The sequence below is a fragment of the Hypanus sabinus genome, chromosome 9 (assembly GCF_030144855.1).
Source record: "Hypanus sabinus isolate sHypSab1 chromosome 9, sHypSab1.hap1, whole genome shotgun sequence".
In the NCBI taxonomy this organism is placed as follows: Eukaryota; Metazoa; Chordata; class Chondrichthyes; order Myliobatiformes; family Dasyatidae; genus Hypanus; species Hypanus sabinus.
In genome coordinates, this window is record NC_082714.1 from 38,427,538 (window position 1) to 38,439,924 (window position 12,387).

The 12,387-nt window shown below is 40.5% G+C and overlaps 1 protein-coding gene across 2 annotated transcripts in view; it reads right to left on the minus strand.

Annotated features, from left to right (window-relative positions):
* Window positions 1–12,387, minus strand: part of radil (Ras association and DIL domains) — a 110,078-nt gene that overhangs the window by 27,549 nt on the left and 70,142 nt on the right. For both annotated transcript variants that reach the window (XM_059979495.1, XM_059979494.1), the window contains one exon: window positions 12,076–12,188. In XM_059979495.1, the coding sequence (XP_059835478.1) occupies window positions 12,076–12,188 (113 nt within the window). The remainder of the gene's footprint in view (window positions 1–12,075; window positions 12,189–12,387) is intronic.

A 12,387-nucleotide genomic window follows, 5' to 3' on the forward strand; every position in this document is an offset into this window, starting at 1 on the left:
AGAGGATTTTCGCTTTTACAAAAATTTTTCCCATATAAATTAATGGTTCTTCGCTTTACGCCATTTTGGTTTAAGAAAGGTTTTATAGGAACGCTCTACCTTTGTAAAGGTGAGAGGGACACCTGTACTCCAACAAACTGTAGAAAATAACTTGAATGACAACATTTTTCTGCAAGGTACTGTTTTAATGATTAAGTAACTATTGGCTACCAATCAACAGTGAGAAAAGGATGTGAGAGAAGGAACAAACAGGAAGAGGAGGAAAATGAGAAAAAGAGGGAGATAGTAGGGAAAAACAAAGAGAGCCTTCTTTGATAATTATGTCAAAGTGTGTGCCATCTTTCTGAAATACAAATGAAGATCAGTGCTCACACAATGAGGCGGTACATGTTCAAACCTATGGAACCGCCAATTAGATATGAGGAATCTATATGAGCATCACCTTCATTGATTTGCTTTTAGCTTGTGATCACTGGCTTGGTGGCTGTTCAATTCGTGAAGACAAATGGATTAGTCCCCCTGTAAGTGATGTTTGTAAGATAGTGCTAGGGGCTATTGTGTGGGATATGTTGTTGCTTCCAATATTGAGGCTGAGGGGAAAATTGGAGAGGCAATGATGAAAGGGCAGAGCAGACTCGATGGGCCAAATGGCCTAATTCTGCTCTTATACCTTATGGTCTTGTATTATATCACTGCTCCATCACTGCTCCGGGACATGTCCTGATGCACTGACAGGACAGAACCCCCCCCCCCCACCCCAAAGGATGTGCAGGTAGGAGGGAGTAGACTGAGGTTTTCAACATTGATTCCAGACTCCATTGTCTCATGCATCAGGTGAAGTGTGGGTAAATATCTCCTCTTGTTAACCACTACTTTTAAAATTTGATAAATCAGAATTCCAACATGCTGAACAACACATGGAACACCTCAACGTATCAAGGGTGCAGAATACTCTCTGGAGACTATAATGTCTGCCACCAAAAGTGGTTTCACAGCTCCACAATTTGTCAAATCCTCAAACACAACCACCAGATTAGCAGGTAGTTAGCAAATCAATACAAGGGATTAAACCTACTTTGACCTTTCTCTTATCAATCTAAGTGTAATAGAGGTCTTTTCAAGATATCAGTTGTGGGAAAAACCACAGCCTCTGGTGACAAAATACCATCTGCTGTCAATGCAGAAAAACCTCAGCAACAGTGCCACCATCAATTTCAAATTTTACCATTCAATATATGGGAGATAAAATAGGAGGTGAACTCCTGGTCTGGAGTTACAAGATGTACCTTCTCCTCAGGATGTGCCAGACCTCAGTGCTGTGTCCAAGATTTCATGAACTCATTTACTTTTTTTGGGGATGTCTCTGAATCTATCATCATCCAGAACATTCTGCACCACCATAGAAGTGAGTGCAGAGTGCTCAACGTAAACTGCTGGTTGATAATTATGTGCAATCGATGCTTGATTGCTGACCTGCAGCTATGTGTTTTAACATCTCCAAGAAATTCAGATTATGGTAATCAGCAATTTAAACCAAGTAAAGACATTTTCAACTGGCATGTCTAATTAGTGCAACCTTTTGCCAATCTGTCATTAATATAGCCCCTTTAATCTCATAAATCACAACTCCATTAAATATGTTAGAAGTTACTACAGGCAATATTAAAAGGTAAGCTCGCATTGAAGGCATCCAGCCCACATAAAATAAAGGATAATGTCTGTGTTAGAGTAACTGGCAGAGAAACATCAGTGGAATGTGATGAACATTTGTCCACTAATATTGCCAACAGTAATTTCTAAAATATGGGCTCTATATTATTTCTTCTACAATTGTAAATTTTTTGTACATTGGAATACAAACATTTCAGAGTAGGTAGATACTTCACAGACAACTTTTATCAGAATGACTTGCCATGTATTTCAGTAGCAGCTACTGTATAAATAGTTTCATAAAGAAAATTAAGCACAATATCATGATTTAGCATTGTATATTGGTACAATAATCACTATAATTCAGAAAAAACTATTTTTTCCCAGCTTACATACTGAGCTCAACAGAAATGTTCCAACCATTAGCATCCAAGGGCAGAATAATCTGGCCAAGAGCAGATTAACTCTAAATATTAACGCAGGCTACACTATTTTAGAACCATGGTGAATAAACCTCCCTGAAATAAGGTACTTGCTATTCTGTATTGAATTTTGTTGCTGAAGTATCTTCTCGTGAATGCAAATAAGTCAAAGCATTGAGGTTGTTAGATCAATTCTTCATTCCAATTCTCTAACTCGTCTATTGTGATCACTGTTTGACTATTTATTTTGTTATTAGTTTTCTCTGTGGAAAGGACTACATTGGATAGCACTAGATAGTGAATACCAGGATTCCAGGCAGTGGTAGTATGGAGATAATTCAATACATTCATAACTCCCATTCTACTGCCCTCTCATTCCCCATTCTCTTCTAATTTGCAAGCTACAGATAATGTAAATGTACACTTATTCATTGACCCCCTCTCCTTCACCATAACTTTGTAATTGATACTTTTCTCGTTGTATGATAATGGCATCCATCAGGCCAGGTGGTGGCAGCTATGCAGGAAGAGAGAAGCCACCAGTTACAGGATCTGGTTCTTGGAGCCAGCTGTCCAATTACTTATTGAAAGGTGGGATCTACATTTGATAAAATATTCAGCGTAACCCAAGGCAGGGGCAAGTGTTAGCCTTGATGTCAACAGCTCAGAGGATAAAGTTGCATGCAAACACAACAGAGGACTACATTAGGTCAGCCAACAAATGAAGCACCAGGTGCATTGGCAGACATAATTGATAGCATCCACAGATAGGGGAATCCAGCTCCAATGCTAGTTAAAATTTTGGATGCAACCTGGAGTCCAAATTTTCCATCATTGAATTGGGGATCAGCAACAATTTAACACATGGGGATCAAACTACCAATTAATATCTCAGCTTTGACTGTAGCACAAGCAAATGCCACCTAGCATTGTGCTGAAGCTCACGTCTGCCATGTATGTTCAGACTGCTTGCAGAATGTCAGCATTCCATTTAGAAAGCTGCCATCATAGTTCTGTTTTGTAATTCAAAGGACTCTGAAGCCTTTCAGCATTTGGTTCAAGCCCCATGGCATCTCAGTACTCCAAGGGATGGAAGTAGGTTAGGAGAGCACAAATCCAATGCCTTTGCTCATATTAACACCACAATGTTACCACTGCTATTCCAACAGTGCCTTTCCTGTAATCCAATCCAATTATTATTGCTTATGATGGCACACAGACATGTGGGCAGAAAAAGGCATGTTTAAGAAAATCGCTACAGAAGTACACAGCAGTGAACAATTGTTTTTTGTCTTGGTTTAATGGTTTAGAATGTTGACTTGGTGTAAGTTTGCACTCTGCAATTGTGGTCAAGTGTATAGTAGGACCGGCTAAAGAGGGAAGCTCACAGGAACAGCAAATCAAGATTCAGTTTATTGGGAAAGATTAACAATGTAGCTAGTTTGATCAATATCCAAACTTTTCTATAATTTATGTAGAAATAGATTACATCATCGGAGTATGAGAACATACATGCTTAAGTAAGACCAAAGAACTGATTGTGGACTTCAATATTGGTAGACAAGGGAACAAACACCAGCCCTCAAAGAGGGATCAGAAGCGGAATGAGTGAGAAATTTCCACTTCCTAGGAGGATCTATCCTGGGCCCAACTTATCGATGTAGTTACAAACAAGACGTGACAGCGACTATATTTCATTAATGGTTTCAAGAGATTTGGTATGTCACCAAAAACACTCACAAATTTCTAGAGCACGCAAACTGGCTGCATCGTTATCTGGTATGGGGTGGGGGGGGGGGGGGCTGTGATCTACTACACAGGATCCAAAGAAGCTGCAGAAAGTTGTGAGCTCAGTCAGCTCCATCATGAGCACTAGGATCTGTAGCATTCAGAACAAAAAACAGCATTGACCAGCAGCTAATCCAGACATCGGAAGTTTTGAGACGAGGGTACTTTAATCAGGTCCACCGCCCAAGTACAAAAGGCAGCTGTGGGTTGGTACAGTGTAAAAGATCATTGACCAGTGACCAATCACCATTTGTGATTGATTAACAAGAGCAAATTAAAGGAAGGCAGGGTCAAACACCGTGGCCATCATCTGAGTGGACACAATTAGAGTGGTGATCTTGAGGCTTTAGTTCTTCAAGTCAGAGAAAGGAAAAGAAAAGCTCAAGGTTAAGTTACTTTTTTCTCTTTCTATTTTTTATATCTGCTCAGGTAGGATAGTAGAGATGCTAGGTGGGACAGTGGATTGCTCGTCTCTTATGTGGGAAGGCAAGGGGGCCTCCAGTGTCCCAATGACTACAACTGCAAGAAGTGCATCCAGCTGCAGCTTCTAACAATCTGTGTTAAGGAACTGGACAAACTCTGGATTATTTGGGAGGCTGAAGGGAAGATATGGAGAGAAGGCAGTTACAGGGTTCTGAGTTGGATGATCAACCATGATCATACTGAATGGTGGTGCAGGCTCGAAGGGCCAAATGGCCTACTTCTGCACCTATTTTCTATGTTTCTATATAGCGAGGTAGTTACACCCAAGGTCCAGGACATAGGAGACTGGGTGACAGGAAGGGGAAAGGGGTTAAGGAGCCAGTACAGAGTACCCCTGTGGCCATCCCCCTCAACAACAGCTATATCACTTAAGATACTGGGAGGGTGACCTAACAAAGGAAAGTCAGAGTGTTTGGGTCTCTAGCACTAAGTCTGACTCTGTGACTCAGAAAGGGGTGAGGAAGAAAAGGCACATTGTGGTGATAGGGGATTCAGTAGGGGAATGGATAGGAGGTTCTGTGGGCGAGAACAAGATTACCAGATGATACGTTGCCTCTTGGGTGCTAGTGTCTGGAACATCATGGATCGAGTCCTCAGCATTCTTAAGTGGAAGGGTGAACAGCTAGAAATTGTGGTTCGTGTAGGTACCAATGACATGGACAGGATGAGTAACAAGATACTGCAAAGGGAGTTCATGGAGTTAGGTGCTAAGTTAAAAGGCAGGACCTCCAGGGTTATGATCTCAGGATTGCTACCCTTGCCACGTGCTAGTGAGGCCAGAACAAGGAAGATTATACAGTTTAATATGTGGCTAAGGAGTTGGTGTAGGAGGGAGGCCATATGAATTTTGTATCATTGAACTCTCTTCCAGGGAAGGTGGGACCTGTACAGACGGGCCGGTTTGCACCTAAACAGGAAGGGAAGTGATATCCTAGTGGGAAGGTCTGTTTATGCTCCAAGGTGGGGTTTAAACTAGAATTGCAGGGGGATAGGAACCAGAGTGTCAGTTAGTGGAGGGGTTCTGGAGGCAGATGTTGGTAAGACCCCAGACAAAATTAGGCATCAAAAGGTTGAGAATGGTTCAACTAGTGTCCTAAGCTGCCTATATTGCAATGCAAGAATTATCGTAGGAAAGGTGGATAATAGTGCTGAAGGTGAAGTAGCTTGTTTACAAATAGAGAGAGTGTGTAATGGGGAGGGGCTATTGATGGGGCAAAATTGCAATCAACATACAAGGCAGACAAAATTGAAGAGGGTGAATACAGGACTGAAGGTGTTATATTTGAAATCATGCAGTATATGGAATAAGGTAGATGAACTTGCAGCATTGTTGACGACTGGCAGGTGTGATGTTGTGGCAATACTGAATCACAGCTGAAAGAAGATTATAGTTGGGAATTAATGTCCAAGGATACACACACATCTTATTGAAAGGTTAGGCAGGAAGGCAGCATTGCTCTTAGTAAAAGTTGAAATCAAATCATTAGAAAGAAGTAACATAGTGTCAAGTGTTAAATCTTTGTGGATAGAGCTAAGGAATTGCAAGGGTAAAAAGACCCTGATGGGAGTTGTATGTAGACCTCCAAACAGTAGTAAGTATGTGGCCTACAAATTACATAGGAGATAGAAAATGCATGCCAAAATGGCAAAGTCATGGCAGACTTCAATATGCGGGTAGTTTGGGAAAATCAGGTTGGTGCTGAATTCCAGGAAGGGGAATTTCTAGAGTGCCTATGAAATGGCTTTTTAGAGCAGCTCATGGTTGAGCCCATAAGGGAATTAGCAATTCTGGATTGGGTGTTGTGCAATGTATCAGAATTGATTTGAAAGGTTAAGGTAAAAGAACCCTTAAGGGCAAGTGATCATAATTTGATTGAATTCACCCTGATATTGGGAAGGAGAAGCTAAAGTCAGATGTATCAGTATTACAGTGGAGTAAAGGGAATTACAGAGGCACGAGAGAGGAGTTGGTCAGAACTGATCAGAAAACAACACTGGCAGGGATGACAGCAGAGCAGCAATGGCTGGAATTACTGGTAGCAATTCAGAAGCCAGAGGATACATCCCAAAGAGGAAGAAGTATTCTAAAAGAAGGATGACGCAACTAAGGCTAACAAGAGAAGTCAAAGCCAACATAAAAGCCAAAAGAGAGGGCATATAATAGAGAAAAAATAGTGGGAAGTTAAAGGATTGGGAAGCTTTTAAGAGCCAACAGAAGGCAACTAAAAGAGTAATTAAGAAGGTAAAGTTGGAATATGAAATCAAGCAAGCCAATAATATTAAAGAGGATACCAGAAGTTTCTTCCGATACATAAAGTGTAAAAGAGAGGTGAGAGTGGATATCAGACCACTGAGAAATGAAGCTGGATCGGAAGTAATAAGGGACCGTGAAATGGCAGACAAATTGTTTAATATTTTGTGTCAGTTTTTACTGTGGAATATACTAGCAGTATGGTGGGAGTTCCAGGTGTCAGGGTCATGAAGTGTGTGAAGTTACCATAACTAGAGAGAAGGGGAAACTGAAAGGTCTGAAGGTAGATAATTCACCTGGACCAGATGTTGTACTCCCCAGGGTTCTGAAAAAGGTGGCTGAAGAGATTGTGGAGGCATTAGTAATGGTCCTACAAGAATCACTAGATACTGGAATGGTTCTAGAAGACTGGGAAATTGCAAATGTCACTCCACTCTTCAAGAAGGGAGAGAGGTAGAAGAAAGGATACTATAGATCTCAGTGGTTGGGAAGATGTTGGAATCAATTGTTAAGGATGAAGTCTCAGGGTATTTGCAGGCACATGAAAAAATAGGCCATGGTCAGCATGGTTCCTCAAGGGAAAATCTTGTTTGACAAATCTGTTGGAATACTTTGAAGAAATAACAAACAGGATAGACAACAGAGAATTGGCTGATTTCCTGTACTTGGATTTTCAGAAGGTCTTTGACAAGGTGCCACATGCAAGGCTGCTTAACAAACAATGAGCCCATGGTATTACAGAAAAGATTCTAGCATGGATAAAGCAGTAGCTGATTGGCAGGAAGAAAAGAGTGGGAATAAAGGGAGCCTTCTCTGGTTGGCTGCCGGTGACTAGTGGTGCTCTACAGGGGTCTGTGTTGGGACCAACTATTTTTACATTACATGGCAATGATTTAGATGACGGGATTGATGGCTTTGTTGCAAAGTTTGCAGATGATATGAAGATAGGTGGAGGGGCAGGTGGTTTTGAGGAAGGAGAGGGGCTACAGAGGCCCTTAGACAGATTAGGAGAATGGGCAAAGAAACAGCAGATGGAAGAGAGGGTTGGAAGTGTATGGTCATGCATTTTGGTAGAAGAAATAAAAGGGTAGACTATTTTCTAAATGGAGAGAAAATACAAAAAACTGAGGTGCAAAGGGACCTGGGAGTCCTTGTGCAGGATTCCCCAATGGTTAATTTGCGGGTTGAGTCTGTGGTCAGGAAGGCAAATGCAATAGCATTCATTTCAAGAGGACTGGAATATAAAAGCAAGGATGTGATGTTGAAGCCTTATAAAGCACTGGTGAAGCCTTACTTGGAGTATCGTGAGCAGGTTTCGGGCTCTTATTTACAACAGGATGTGCTGAAACTGGAGAGTGCTCAAAGGATATTCACAAAAAGTATTCCACAATTGAATGGCTTTGCAAATGAAGAATGTTTGATGGCTCTGGGCCTGTATTCACTAGAATTCAGAAGAATGAAGGGTTACCTCACTGAAACCTATCGAATGTTAAAAGGACTCGATAGAGTGGATGTGGTGGGAAGGTCTAAGACTAGAGGACAGAACCTCAGAATGGAGGGGCATTCTTTTAGAATGGAGATTAGGAGGAATTTCTTTAGCCAGACAGTGGTGAATCTGTGGAATTCTTTGCCACAGGCAGCTGTGGAGGTGAAGTCTTTATGTATATTTAAGGCAGAGGTTGATAGATTTTTGATTGGTCAAGTCATGAAGGGATATAGAGAGAAGGAAGGAAATTGGGACTGAGAGAAAAATTGGATCAGCCATGATGAAATGGTGGGGCAGACTCGATGGGCCAAATGACCTAATGCTGTTACTAAATCTTATGGTCACAACTTCAAGGAGCGATGCCTCCAAAAGTCAATGTATATCATTAAGGACCCCTATCACACAGGACATGCCCTGTTCTCATTGCTACTATCAGGAAGGAGGTACAGAAGCCAGAAGACACACACTCAATGAGTCAGGAACAGCTTCTTCCACTCTGCCATCCGATTCCTGAATGGACATTGAACCCATGAACGTCACTACTTTTTGCACTACTTATTTATTTAACTATTTTATATAAATTTACTGTAGTCACAGTTTTTATTATTATGTGTTGCATTGCACTGTTGCTGCAAAAACAGCAAATTCATGACATATGACAGTGATATTAAACCTAATTTTGATTTGGAGTAAATGTTAAATTAAATTGTGCAATTTAATACAGATCGTGTCCAAGTTAAGCCATTAAACTGCAAAAGTACAATGTTTTAAAATGTTTTAAAATGTTGTTAAAGGTACAAGGTTGAAGAGTATCCATGTTCTACCAGTGTGTACCATAAGTGAAATTGAACTAAAGTTATGTTATAATAGATATTCATCTAAATCATGTAAATAATAAAATCAAGAAGCTCCCAGTACAACTGACATAAAATAAGAAAAATGAAATATGTGTATATGCTGCAGTATGGGATTGTATAAGCAAAAACGTCATAAAGTTAGACCTTTAGTCAAACACTAGAAGAACTGAGAAAGACCAATCAAAAATGGATGAATCATTAGCTAACCACTTCTGAATCTCCTGTCCACAATGGTGTAGTAATCTTAACAATTTACTACTTGAATACTTACAAAATAAGTTCTGATCTCAGTTTTAACACACTAAAGTAACTATGTCCAGTGTGGTGGTTTTACTCTGCAATGAAACTTTACTAAGGTAGATTTATGACATGCTGATGATGAGTACCAGCCTGGAAAAACATGAGAAAGATACCTTTCACAGCCACTGACAACGAGGTTCCTGTCACCCTCTTTGCAACACCTAAGGCTGCAGAACTTGATATCTCAGTAAAAATCTGCTTTGGGAAGTGAACTGCCCAACATATTATTATTCACCTAGGTACACAGAAGAGGTGTGAACCCTAAACACCTTTAATGGATGGGGTTTCTGAATAAATGTCTACTCAACCTAATACTCCTCTTTCCTCTAACCTGCAACTCTGCACTGTGAGCTTTCTTCACCTTCCAATGATCATATTGACAATCTTCAGTAATGACTAACAAGAGCTTCACAATCTAGCAAAACTGAGTTTTAAAATCTATAGAGAAGTACAGCACAGAAATAGGCCCTTCAGCCCATCTAGTCCATGACAAGCCAATTAAACTGCCTACTCCCATCAACTTCCACCAAGACCATGGCCCTCCACTTCCCATACCATACATGTACCAATCCAAACTTCTCTTAAACTTTGAAATTGAGCTTGCATGCATTACTTGTGCTGCCAGCTTATTCCACACACTCACGACCTCTGAGGAAAAAGCTTCCCCCTCATGCTCCCTTTGAACTTTTCACCTTTCACCCTTAACCGATAACCTCAGTGGAAAAAAACCTCTCATAATTATTTACAGAACATAGAAATCTACAGCACGTTACACCCACAATGTTGTGTTGACCATTAACCTACTCTAGAGACTGCCTAGAATTTCCCTAGTGCATAACCCTCTATTTTTCTAAGTTCCATGGACCTAACTAAGAGACTCTTAAAAGACCCTATTGTATCCGCTTCCACCACTGCTGCTGGCAGTGCATTCCACACACCCACCATTCTCTGTGTGAAAAACTTACCCGACATCCCCTCTGTACCTATTTCCAAACATCTTAAGACTATGTCCCTTCATAGAACCATAGAATATTACAGCACAGAAACAGGCCTTTTGGCCCTTCTTGGCTGTGCCGAACCATTTTTCTGCCTAGTCCCACTGACCTGCACCTGGGCCATATCCCTCCAAACCCCTCTCATCCATATACCTGTCCAAGTTTTGTTAGCGATTTCAGCTCTGGGAAAAAGCCTCTGGCTATCCACACCTCTATCAGGTCACCTCTCATCCTCTGTCACTCCAAGGAGAAAAGGCCAAGTTCACTCAACCTATTCTCATAAGGTACGCCCTCTAATCCAGGTAACATCCTTGTAAATTTTGTATACTTCTTTTTGTCATTCTTCTACGTTCCAAGGACCAAAGTCCTAACCTATTCAATCTTTCCATTATAACTCAGGCCCTCCAGACACAGTAACATCCTTGTAAATTTTTTCTGTACTCTTTCAACCTTATTTACAGTTTTCCTATAGGTAGGTGAACAAAATTGTACAAATACTCCATAGTTGGCCTCACCAACATCCCACCTCCTATAGACAATATTTTGATTTATGAAGGGCAATATGCCAGAAGATTTTTTTACAATTCTATCAACCTGTGATGCCACTTTCAATGAGTTATGGACGTGTATTTCCAAATCCCTTTGTTCTACCACACTCCTCAAGTGCTCTACCATTCACTGTCTAAGACCTATGTACCCTGATAGAATTATCAAAGGGCAATGCCTCACACATGTCTGCATTAAATTCCATCTGCCATTTTTCAGCCTATTTTTCCAGCTGATCCAGATCCCTTTGCAAGCCTTGCTAGTCTTCCTTGTGAACCACTACACCCCCAATGTGGGTGTCTTCAAAATTGCTGATTCAGTTAGCCACATTATTATCCCAATCTTTGATACAGATAAGAAACAACAGCCAATATCTGCAGCACTCCATTAGTCACGGGCCTCTAGTCAGAGAGGCAACCATCTACTGCCACTCTCTGACCTCTCCCACAAACCCAATGTCTACTTCCAATAGTTTTCCCAGAACTGACATAAGGCTCACCGGCCTATAATCTCCTGGTTTATTTTTAGCACTTTTCTTAAACAGCTATCCTCCAATCCCCCAGCACCTCACCTGTCACTAAAGACGATTCACATTTCTCTGCTTGGGCCCCTGCAATTTTTGCACTTACCTGTCGAGGGAACACCTTGTCAAGCCCTGGGGATTTACCCACCCTAATTTGCCTTAAGACAGCAAACACCTTCTCCTCTGTAATCTGTGTAAAGTTCATGAAGTTTATGTCATTTTGCCTTAATTGTATAGACACTGTGTCCATCTTCTGAGTAAATACAGATGCATCTTTTGGATAAAGCTTAGCAGTCAAACTATTTTGTGAATATACTTTCCTTGTCCATATACTGAACAGTATTACTTTTCCACATCAAACTCTCCTTCCAATTAAATCGCAATAAATCTGCATGCCTCAGCTGATCGTTTGTCAACAATGCAGGTTTTAGAGCAGGGTTACTTCTGTTGCCAAATGCTAGATTCTCTGTGCAAATGAAATGATATCAATTGTGCAGTGTTTGACACTGTTGTCTAATGTGATACACTCATTAAAGCAGCCTAGTTAGTCATAATGAATGTCACATTGACATGCCTACTCTGAATACTTCCAATAGGTGTTAATGTTGCATGCAGTATTCTTTCCTGAAAGGATTGTCATGAGATGTACTAAAACCAAGCATATGCGCATTGTATGTAAAATTTCAGACTAACAATAAGCTCTACTGAGCAGAATTTTGTAACTTATATTCTTACCATTTCATTGACAAGTGGTGCATTGTAACCTCAACTAACCTTGGTAATGTAGTACACACTTTGCTGGAATGAATGCATGATCATCTCTTCCAAAATATTCATGACTTCTTCATTGACTGAAATCGTGGATGAGAGCAATGATTCTTTGGAACCTAAAATAAAATAAAAATTGGTTTTAAAGTTTGGCAGCAACTAGAAAGCATGTATTCCAATAAGTTTGATAACTCTTCTATCCCATCTTGTCCCTTCATTTCCATTCTCCAAACAGTGATAAAAATGTCCTTTGCTGCTCATCTTAAATAATGAGACCTTTCACATTTTTTTTTCCATTTTTAGGGATTTGGCTCATAT